Source organism: Pseudonaja textilis, chromosome Z, assembly GCF_049901715.1.
Source record: "Pseudonaja textilis isolate UNSWEBS1 chromosome Z, rPseTex1.2, whole genome shotgun sequence".
NCBI classification, from domain to species: domain Eukaryota; kingdom Metazoa; phylum Chordata; class Lepidosauria; order Squamata; family Elapidae; genus Pseudonaja; species Pseudonaja textilis.
In genome coordinates this window covers 55512175-55524380 of record NC_142008.1, presented here as the reverse complement: position 1 = coordinate 55524380, position 12206 = coordinate 55512175, and the positions used below count along the sequence as shown (strand labels likewise).

Below are 12206 nucleotides of genomic sequence, written 5' to 3'. Positions count from 1 at the left end.
ACCAAAGAGAATGCACTGAAGCTAGTATACCAGGACAGCTTACTGAGTATTGGAAAGACCAAACTGCTCCACAAGAAAGACCAAATGAAGACAGCAAAGAGATATGGGAAGAAAAAGTATTACATAGTAGTACATTGTAAAAAAGGAGGCAAAACAGATAATAAAAAGACCTGGCAGACAGATGGGCTAATTTTGGATGCACAAGATTAAACCTTAAGAACAAACAGATACAAAACCAGAATTGACAAGACAATAAGTGACAGCAAGTGCCACATTTGCAAAGAAGCTGAAGAAACAGAGGATTGTCTGGTAAGTTTGCAAGAAGACTGTACAGATGACTACAATTGCAAAAAAAAGCAGCAACAATAATACATTGGAAGAACTACCAGAAGTACCAGTTACTTTCAAGGAACAATTGGTGGGGCCATAAAATAGAAAAAGTCATAGAAAATGAAGAAGCTAAAGTGACTTTAGAATTCAAAGACAGGCACTTGCCAAATGATACCCTAAATTTAACACTGAATCGTGGGCTTGGCAGACAGCAGAGTAGAAGGAAAAGAACTGAGAAAAATTACAAAATACAAAGATTTGTGAAAAAAGTAGAATGATGGTGACCAAAGAATGCAAACTTTGCCTTGAATGCAATCCCAAAATACCTGAAGCACTAAACATGATATGGACAAAATGTCCATTGGTCAATTGCAAAAGGCAGCTTTACTTGAAATAACTTACATATTGTGACAACATCTTTAACACCGTCAATATCCTAACCCAGGTTCTTCGGTAAAAATGCATACACCAGTCTAAACCTCTTGTAATGAACCATAATGCCAAAGATGACAAGTGCTGGGACTTGCAGCAACATCAGGAATTTTATCAAAAATTTCTCCTGAAGTAAGCAGGTTTGAAGAGCCAATTATTAAATCACTTGCTCTTATGAATATTTATCAGTTACATTATACAGAAGAAAGAAGCTAATCTTATACCAAAATCTACTTTATATAGCATCTTCGAATATTCAGAGAAAACTTGGAAACCGCAATAGAGTGTAAGTAGAAAGTATCTAATGCAACTGTAATATCTCAGGCTCAGTTCTACATATCTGAACAGTAAATGTGTAATGTGCAAGTCCTATCCACACATATATTCTAAATATTTGTTATTCACCAGAGAAACAAAAATTCTTTATAATTTAGTTTGTGATCATTATATGAATTCTATCTCTGCATTTTTGTCACCTCAAAGTTTTTTTATTTTATTTACTGAAAAACCTTTTTTCATCTGTGCTGGCCAAATTAAATAAAAATAGGTATTTTCAAACCTAACCACATTTGTAGAGAGCAGCATAAGAGAATAAACATAGATGTGCCCAGACTGATAGCTTAGGTAAATTCAGAAAGTTAAATGTAAAATGGGGAAAAAACCCAATCTGAATAATTCAGAGGTTTGATGGTTGTTGTTGTTTTTGCTTAGAAATAGCTTTTATTTTATAAAGCTGAAGTTTAGTCTATAAACTTTTTAATCATACTTATAAAAAAAGAGGAGGGAGCTAAAAATGTTTCTTACATTACATGGCTACACAAATAAATATATATATATATATATATGGATCTTTGGTTATTCGGGCTTTCTCCCACGTAAAATTGGAAGTACTTTGGCGACATTTCGACGAATTCTCATTCGTCATCTTCAGGCTTGTGTCTTGACTTTGTGCTTCTTGGAGTAATTAATTAAATAATTAGATATTACTCCAAGAAGCACAAAGCAGACACAAGCTGAAGATGACAAATGAGATTTCGTTGAAACGTCACCAAAATACTTCCAATTTTGGACGCGAGAAAACCTGAATAACCAAAGATCCACATACAAATACCAGAAAACCTCAAAAACATATACATACATACATACATACATATATATATATATATATATATATATATATATATATATGTATATATATATATATATATATATATTCATTCATAATTTGGAGATCATAAAGATAAAACTTGAAGAACTGGAGCAAGGTTCATATTTCAGACACTTGTTCATGTCCTACAAAGAGCGTCTCCTGGCAGAAAGGGTTCACGAGAACCATGCTGGTGTTCCTGTAATCCCCATTGGCTGGAGAACGGGGCTCAGAAAGGTGGTCCTAGAAAATATTGAGAAAGGGGAGAAAAAAACTATTTAAAAATTTCATCACATATTAACTTTCATAAAATGGAATGTGTTATATTCATTCCTGCCATGCAAATGGATTATAACATTGCTTTATATAAAGTGATATATAATTAATATTTGTATGCAAATTAATTGATTCTAAACTAATGTCCCCCAAGTAGAACTTCTTCATTACCAAGTAGCTTGGGATAAATTTAACTAATTCATGCACAACTGAAGGGGTCCGTTGCTTTGAAAGGCTTGTAAGTTTCAACATGTAAAATGGTGCTCCATCAGTTATGTCTAAAATCTAATGATTCAGTTAAAAAAAAATTAAGGAAAGAGATACCAGGTAAGATTTTTAATCACCCACCATTTGGAAGATCAAACAAATGCAAATCACTTCATGCAAGGTTCTATTTTTATTCACTATATTATTTGCCAAAATTACACATCATATCTCTGCAAGCAAATATAGTGTTTGAAAAATAGGACTAATGTTTGATTTAACATGCTAGCAGAAACTAAACAAAAAGGATCATCCAGCTATATGCAAATGTTTAAAATGTCTTCAGGAAACATAGCTACATACTAATGTAAAACTATGGCTACATATTAGTTTAAATGTATGAGAAACTTCTGTCTTTTCCAGCATTGGCAAGTCAAAAATTTACAGTATAACATAAGTGAGTACCCCCTCACATTTTGTAAATATTTTAGTATATGTCTTCATATAACAACACTGAAGAAATGACATTTGGCTACAATGTAAAGTAGTGAGTATACAGCTTGCATAACAGTGTAAATGTGCTGTTCTCCTCAAAATAACTGTCAGATCTGTGCATCTGTCATTTCTTCAATGGAAGAAGAAAAGTGGGGGGTGAGACTAATAAAGAAATCCTTCTTGATGTAACCTGAATATATTTAATCTTATATCGAATTTGTATAACCTACACATGATACAACGGAGGGATGAAACCCAGATAGCCGGAACCTATCACCCCTGAGAGAGACAGCCAGGAGATGAAGAAACCATAAAAATTCCACAGTAAGATGTGTCCTGGGAAACTCTGGAAAAGATTGTTCTAAAAAGGGGATGGGGGAATTAGGTATGCCCTGGGAAACTCTGAAAAAGATCATTCTAAAAAGGGGGTGGGGGAATTAACATGTTGCCTCTTTGTTTTACTAAATACACATCAAGAGAAGGGGAGGGGTTTTAAACTCCCTTATCTATCTCTGCATGTCTGAGAGACCTTAGATGCTACTTTTAACCCCTACATGAATTGTCTCATCTCAATAAAGGATTCCTTTTGATAGGTTTTGATACGTTTTCAGAAATTCATTCTAGTTGATTGAATGGGAAAAGTTCTGTAGCCTGACATAAAGCAGTGTCTGCAATAGAGGTCAGCCCAGAGAGGAAATTTAAACAAAAAACAAAAAACCTTCACTCTATCGAGGGAACCCTGCAAAAAAAAAAAAGGAAAATGTCTGAGTTTGGTTCTGAGCAAGGACCAAGGGGAAGCCGAATGCTGGGGAGAAACGTCGACAGTTACCCAGCCAGATACTGACTCGGTGCACCCCACTGAAGATAACGAAGCTGCCTACGAATCCTCCACAAAGCCCCAGTGGTCTATAGGCATAGGAAAGAAAGACAGCTGGGATAGAAGAACCAGGGGAGTAACTCTCACCTGGGGTAATCGTAAACCCGGGTGGAAATTGGAGCTGGAGGCCCTATCGGATCAGGAAGAATGGGGCGAGGAGCCACCAGCCAACGACCGACTGAGACGGTACATAAATCGCCTCGTGAAGGAAACCCTGGAGAACCTCGAGGTGAGGGATCCACCAGGATGCCAACACAGGAGAGCGAGGGAACCAGAAAATGAAAGAACCGAGCCACTACCCTAGATTCAGCTGATAAAGATAGGGCAGCAGGACAAGCTGAAGAACCAGCAGCCATACCAGGTACCCAACCTCTAACCACCCCAGAACAGGGGATTAACCCTGGCCAAACCAGAGACATACAACTGCAGAGGAAGGTACCATCCCTGGGAATAAAATTCGATGGAGACCCCCAGAAACTGGGATTTTTCCTGGTGCAAGTCCTCACCTACATGCAAGAATACGGGCAGAATTTCCCAACCCAGGGATCCCGACTACAAGTCGTCACCCTAGCCCTTGAAGGATTCAGGATGCACCCAATGCCTAATAAACCCCTCCCTTGCAGAGAAATTGGGGATCTAACTGAAGGAAATGGAAAATCCCATTGTTTTCTGCCAATTAAAGGGAACTATAGAGGGGTGGGGACCCAGCTAGGTTTACCACAGAACCATTGAAAATAAGACTAGGGAACCATAGTGAAATGCTCTCATTCATTGTAGCCCCAGGAATGGAAGAGACGCTAGTCCTAGGTCTCACATGGCTGCGGAAATGGAATCCAAAAATAAATTGGAAGAGAGTAACTGTACAATTCCAGAGAGACGTAGTATTTGCAAACAGTTCAGAGGAAAGGATAAAGAAAGGAACAGAGAGTCAGCCCTGACTGGACAGTCGGCTGAACCATTAACATACCCAACAAGTACCAGGATCTGGCCCAAGCATTTAGTGCAGAAGCTTGTGATGAACTCCCACCCCATTGCGCCATAGACTGTGCTATCAAAATCCTACCAGGGGCTACACTCCCAAAACCACAGATTTACTGCATGTCTCCCAAAGAACTAAAAGAACTTATCGATAAAATTTTTAAAAGGAGCTTCATCGAACTCATCCGACCAAAAATAGCTGCTCCAGTGTTATTCCACGAAAAGAAAAATGGCTCTGTACGTTTGTGTGCTAATTACAAAAAATTATGTGATTTACATAGAGAATATGTATCCACTCCCCCTCAAGTACATGTTAGCCCACCTCTCATAAGGAAATGTTTTTTCAAAGTTAGACCTACAAGAGATATATTACTGCATCAGAATAAAGGAAGGGGATGAGTGGAAGCCAGCTTTTAACATCCCATTGGGATGCTAACAATTTAAAGTGCTCCCTTTGGGACTGCAAGGAGCGCCTGCCGTGTTTATGCAATTGATCAATGAAACTCTTCATGAATTTTTATATAAAGGGGTTCTAGTGTATCTTGATGATATTTTAATCTACACAGAAATGATGGAAGAACACATCAAGCTACTCCATGCAGTCCTCACAAAACTCTTAGAAGCTAAACTATATGCAAAACTAAATGTGAATTCCACCAAGAAAAAATTGACAATTTGGGGTATAGAATATCCCACAAGAGAATAGAGATGGACCCACAGAAAGTAAAAGCTGTCATGGACTGCAGCCCACCGCACACCTGCAAAGATTCCTGGGGTTTGCGAACTTTTATCGCCAGTTCATTCCAGCTTTTGCAAACATCGCCCTCCCTATCACGAACTTGCTAAAAATGAAGGGGGAGGAGAAACCCAAACCAAGGCAACCCCTTATCTGGACAATGGAATGCCAAGTGGCATTCGAAAAACTCAAAAGTCTATTCTCAGCAGAACCGGTCCTTAAGCATCCAGATCCCGAACAACCTTTTGTCATCCAAGCAGATGCTAGTGATGTTGTAGTTGGAGCAATCCTCCTCCAAAAGAATGGAAATGGACAATTACAACCATGCGCTTATACATCCAAGAAACTGACAGAAACTGAGCAAAGATGGTCCATATGGGAGAAAGAGGCATATGCTGTGCGGTGGGCAATGCTCACATGGAGACATTTCCTGGAAGGAAACCAAATCCCCTTTGAAGTATGGACTGATCACAAAAATCTGGATGCCCTGAAAAATCCACGGAAACTCTCCGAAAAACAAGCAAAGTGGGCTCAATATTTTAAACAGTTTAATTTCACTCTCAAATATTTTCCTGGGAGAAAGAACTTCTTAGCAAAAGCACTGTCCAGAAAACCCCAATACAACAGCAAAAAGATTGAGATTATAAAACCAATGATCCAACCAAGCCAACTAGCAGCCAAAGTAATCACCCAGGCACAAGAGAAAAAAAAATCATCACTGACTGAAGACACAACGACATCAATATTTAAGGAGGCACCACTTAAGGGCGACTGGCTCCTTGCTAACAAAAACACTTGTTTACTCAAAGATGGACTGGCCTGAGTAGAAAACAAACTTTATGTCCCTGCAAGCCAGAGAATGGATCTCATGAAACACTGCCATGACTCCAAAATAGCAGGACACTTTGGTTTTGTAAAAACCCTGCAGTTTTCAGGACACTGAAAACTATGTTGCGAGCTGCCCCAATTGTGCTGCTGCAAAGAGAAGACAAGGAAAATCTTCTGGACTTTTACAGACAGTAGCAGACCCTTCTGCACCCTGGAAAGAGATTTCTGTGGGCTTTATTGTGGAGCTTCCCAAAAGTGCTGGAAATACTGAGATTTGGGTTGTAACTGATCTTTTTTCAAACAGGTTCACTTTATTCCATGCCAAAAGATCCCAACTGCCAAGGCATTGGCAAAGATGTTCCTAATACACATTTATCGCCTTCATGGAGTTCCCCAACAGATTATCTCAGATAGGGGTGTTCAGTTCACATCCAAATTGTGGCGGGCATTTTTAAACCTATTAGGCTCCACCCAGGGTTGTCATCAAATAACCCCCAGACGGATGGATCAAGAGAGAAAGTTAACAGTGTATTAGAACAATATTTAAGATGTTTTATTAATTATCAACAGGACAATTGGACTGACCTTCCTTTTGCAGAGGTAGCATACAATAACTCAGTACATAGCAGCATGGGGTTCACCCCATTCCAGGTAGCCACAGGCCAAGAATTCAACTCCATGCCAAAACTACCCACCAAAGAACCTGAAATCCCCACCCTTAAGGAGTGGATCAATAACTTACAAGCCATGTGGCCAGTGGTAAGATTATCTTTACAGGAAGTTAGAGCAGTTTTTAAAGCTCAAGAAGACAAAAAACTCTGTGATCCTAAACCTTTCCAGATTGGGGACCATGTATATTTGTCCACAAAATTCTTAAAATCATTACAACCCTCTAAGAAACTAGGGCCCATTCCCCATCTCCAGAATTATTAACCCTGTGACGGTAGAGCTTCAATTTCCCAAAACACTTAAGCAGATTCATCCAGTATTTCACTGTAGCTTGCTCAAACTGGAGATCACTTCAAACCTCAGACCCCCCCACCCTTCCCACACGTCCAACTCCCATCATGGTACATGGGGAACAACATTCTGAAATTAAAGATATCCTTGATTCGCGCACTCACCGTGGATCCACACAATATTTGTAGCTTGGAAACACCTTTCTTCCTCAGAAAATGAGTGGGTAACCAAACAACACGTGAAAGTACCCACATTACTACGTAAGTTCCACCTAAAATACCCTGATAAACCATCCTAAATTGCAAATGTAATGCATGATTTTTGTTTTTTACAGGTAGACCTATCTTTTTTAAGAAGGGCAGGATGTCAGATCCATGCATCTGTCATTTCTTCAATGGAAGAAGAAAGGGGGTGGGGGTGGAGACTGATAAAGAAATCCTTCTTGATGTAACCTGAATATATTTAATTTTATATCAAATTTGTATAACCTACACATGATACAATGGAGGGATGAAACCCAGATGGCCGGAACCTATCACCTCTGAGAGAGACAGCCAGGAGGTGAAGAGACCATAAAAATTCCACAGTAAGATATGTCCTGGGAAACTGAAAAAGATCGTTCTAAGAAGGGGGTGGGGGGAATTAACATGTTGCCTCTTTGTTTTACTAAATACACATCAAGAGAAGGGGAGGGGTTTTAAACTCCCTTATCTATCTCTGCATGTCTGAGAGACCTTAGACGTTACTTTTAACCCCTACATGAATTGTCTCATCTCAATAAAGGATTCCTTTTGATAGGTTTTGATACGTTTTCAGAAGTTCATTCTAGTTGATTGAATGGGAAAAGTTCTGTAGCCTGACATAAACGCAATACACAGCCATTACTGTCTAAAACACTGGCAACAAAAGTGAGTACACCCCTAAGTGATAATGTCCAAATGGGGCTCAAGTAGCCATTTCCCCTCCCTGGTGTCATGTGACTCGTTAGTGTTACAAGGTCTTAGGTGTGAAGGGAGAGCAGGTATGTTAAATTTGATGTTATCCCTCACACTCTCATACTGGTTATTGGAAATTCAACATGGTACCTCATAGCAATGAACTCTCTGAGGATCTGAGAAAATGAATTGTTGCTCTACATAAAGATGGCCTAGGCCAAGACCCTGAAACTGAGCTGCAGCATGGTGACCAAGACCATACAGAAGTTTAACAGCACAGGTTACACTCAGAACAGGCCTCGCTATGGTCAACCAAAGAAGTTGAGAGCCCATGCTCAGCATTATATCCAGAGTAGGCTTTGGGAAATAGACATATGGGTGCTTGCCAGAATTGCTGTAGAGGTTGGAGGGGTCAGTTGTCAGTGCTCAGACCATACACTGCATGCTGCATCAAACTGGTCTGTAGGGTTGTCATCCCAGAAGGAAGCCTCTTCTAAACATGATGCACAAGGAAGCCCACAAACGGTTTGCTGCAGACAAGCAGACTAAGGACATAGATTTCTGGAACCATGTCCTGTGGTCTGATGAGACCAAGATATACTTATTGGGTTCAGAAGCTGTCAAGCATATGTGGTGGCAACCAGGAGAGGAGTTCAAAGAGAAGTGTGTCTTGCCAACAGTCAAGCATGGTGGTAAGAATGTTATGGTTGGGCTGCATGAATGCTGCCAGCACTGGGGAGCTACAGTTCATTGAGGGAACCATGAATGCCAACATGTACTGTGACATGCTGAAGCAGAGCATGATCCCCTCCCTTTGGAGACTGGGCCACACGGCAGTTTTCCAACATGATAACAACTCCAAGCATACATCCAAAACAACCACTGCCTTGCTAAAGAAGCTGTGGGTAAAGGTGATGGACTGGCCAAGGATGTCTCCAAACCTAAATCCTATTGAGCATCTGTGGGACATCTGAAATGGAAGGTGGAGGTGTGCAAGGTCTCTAACATCCACCAGCTCCTTGACGTCATGGAGGAGTGGAAGAGGACTCCAGTGGCAACCTGTGAAACATTGGTGAACTCTATGCCCAAGAGGTTTAAGGCAGTGCTGGAAGATACTGATGGCCACACAAAATATTGACACTTTGGGCTCCATTTGGACATTATCACTTAGAGATGTACTCACTTTTGTTGCCAGCAGTTTAGACATTAATGGCTGTGTGTTGCGTTATTTTGAGAGGGCAGCACATTTACACTGTTATACAAACTGTATACTCACTACTTTACATTGTAGCCAAATGTCATTTTTTCAGTGTTGTTATATGAAAAGATAAATATTTACAAAATGTGAGGGAGTATTCAATTTTGTGATATACTGTATATACCATCAATGCTATATCTACAGTGTAGTATTGCTAAAGACTTCCAGGTCTTTAGAAAATAGGTAGTTTCTTTGTACCACTGATAAACATGTAAAAGGAAAGAAATTGTAAGATACAACTTTTCTATAATATTACTATCATGATGGAAACTAATTGCCAGATATTGCCAGATACTCTTGTTAAAATGTCATGGAATCTTCCTGAATATTCTATCCACTAAGGGAAAATAAAGAATGTAATAAAAAAGAAAAAAAATGAAATTAGAAAGAACATGTTAAGTAGTGGCACAGTGCAGAAACCAGGTGGGCAAAGAGGGATAAATCAAGCAAGTGGTGACAAGAGAAAGGAGTGGGTCTTAAAAGCAGGGAAAAGGATAGATTTTGGAATCCTGTAACAAAAACTATTGCTGATAAAAAGTAATTGAATCTAGTAGTAATAGGAAAGCATATGAGGAGGAATTATAGTTCTAGAAACCAAGGGATGGTGTCTTTCAAGAATTGTAAAAAATAAACATTTCTCCTGGTTCCCATCACCACAAGAAGAAAACTGGTATATACATTAATCTGAACCTCCCCAACACTCGTTTGTCAACAGGGTTCTAATCTCACCTCAGATGTTTCAAAGGATTGTATTTCTCTTGGCAATGCTACTGCATGCCTATTGAAGTAGTCCATGGTGATTGCATTGTTCCAATAACTCAGGTTGTTTTCTGGATTTGATGTCTTCTTTTTTCGTCGCATGCAGCACACAGTTAATAGCACAGCTGTAAATACAAACATGTTGGGTTTCTGTTGTGAATCAAGTGGAATGATTGCTAGTATGAAATATTTAGACTAGAGCTACTTTATCATTACTGGACTCTTTCCAACCTCATTCCTAATAGCATGATATATACTACAGCAACTTGATTAGATGCGTTATGTCTGGAGGCTTCCATTTTACCTTGTATCAAGCAATTATTTATTGATTTATTTATTATTTTACTAGACAACCTAGGACCAATTGGGTCATCCTTTCAGAATTATTTCCTTACATGAAAAGAGCTTATTTAAAATAAATTATTTATATTATAATAGTATTCTTATTATATCACCTCCTTCTTTCTACATGTAATATAAGCTGTTTCCTTTCTTCTCATAATACTCAGCAGAATACCAGTTAAGCAGCTTCCTCTGCAGGAAGAAGGAAATGAAGCTGTGGATCATGACACCCTTTTCCCATACCATCCAAGCATATTTCTAAGGGCCCACTCCTTCCAGGGAGACAGCTGTTGTGTCCTCTCACCCCCCCAACAACCAGCCCAGTCACATAAGCAAATATATTTCCTTGTCTTTCACTATCCATTGCTGTTAAAATATTTCAAATTTTGTCCTCAGTTTCAAATCAGCCAGTCATCAGTCAGTTGGGCACAGGAGCCAGAGGGAGGTGGGAAAGAAAGCAGGGACATACCCCTTCAATGCTCCCTTGTGCCATGCAACCTACAGGTTTCTGGAAATGTAGTTAGAAATCACAATCAAGTGACAACTTTGCAAATATAACAAGTGTGAAAATTCTTGAAATTTCAATTGCAGAAGAGTAATGGATTCCAAATTTTGCGTGCTTTCTTTAAATTATCAGATTTGAGGTACCTTGATTCAGAATTTTTTGGGCTTTGATGCATTCATTATTTGGTTGAATGGATGAACAAACAGGAATATTTTAGCAGTGTATACACAGAACCAGTGTAAGCTCAATATTCAGTATCTACATTTTAATGTAGATTTTTATAGTTATAGACATCTTAAAACGGTTAATTTCCCAGGTTACAAGCATTTCCTTTGTGAACGTTCAAAGTTTTACGCAATCAGCACCCACTAGCATTTACAAACAAGTCCCAAAATAACAAATCTTACACCACCATGGCAGTTGTTCACTCTTACTAATGACCGCCTCTGAAACATTCACCCCACCTATTTCCCCCACGCTGGGTCTTCACAGGCACTTCACCTGTGGAGACTCACTTACCTTGCAAAGATCTCTCACGGTTTCTTTGCCTGCTTCACTGCTTCAGGCTTTTGGTGCATTCACAGAGAACAAAGGCTTAATGTACTGCGAGTTCAGTAGTGCAAGATCTTATGCTACTGATCTTGTGTGATCTCACACTTTAGGCCACTATTATCTGGGAATTAAGGCCTGGACATTTGCAAATGGAGGGAAGGCTTCAGGCCCTCCCTCCATTTGCCATTTCCTTGCTGAAGCCTGCAGGGAGATTGCATTCTTGTAGGCTTCAGCAGCCCTTTGCAAAAACTTTTGTTGGCACCAGTGGAACTTGGGAAGAGCGGGCGCATCCCTCCAAAGCTCTGTTCCTACCGGCAAAGCTTTTTGCAAAGGCTGCTGAAGCCTACAGGGATGCAATTCTCAAGCACAGAGGGGTATGAGTAGGCTCAGAGGGGTATGTGTCCCTCTGAACCTCCTTTTTTGTCACCAAAAGCCAACTCAAGCAGTTTGGTAGTGAGAAAGGAAGGCCGGAAGGGCGCGTTCATCCCTCTGGGCCTCCTTTTTTGTCGCTGAATAGTTTAGCAGCAAGAAATGAGGCCCAGAAGGGCATACATGGGCCTCCTGCATCCCTCTGGGCCTCCTTTTTCGTTGT

At 39.8% G+C, this 12206-nt stretch overlaps 1 protein-coding gene across 3 annotated transcripts in view; it reads right to left on the bottom strand.

Annotated features, from left to right (window-relative positions):
- Positions 1 to 1923: 1923 nt before the first annotated feature.
- The window catches only part of TMEM108 (transmembrane protein 108), a 322453-nt gene continuing 312170 nt past the window's right edge, over positions 1924 to 12206 (bottom strand). For 2 of the 3 annotated variants that reach the window (XM_087916722.1, XM_087916723.1), the window contains 2 exons: positions 10186 to 10340; positions 1925 to 2152 (listed from right to left, as the gene is read on the bottom strand). In XM_087916722.1, coding sequence (XP_087772848.1) covers positions 2030 to 2152; positions 10186 to 10340 — 278 coding nt within the window. In that variant the 3' untranslated portion in view covers positions 1925 to 2029. Of the gene's footprint in view, positions 2153 to 10185; positions 10341 to 12206 lie in introns of all 3 variants that reach the window. The other variant, XM_087916724.1, reaches the window with a different exon arrangement.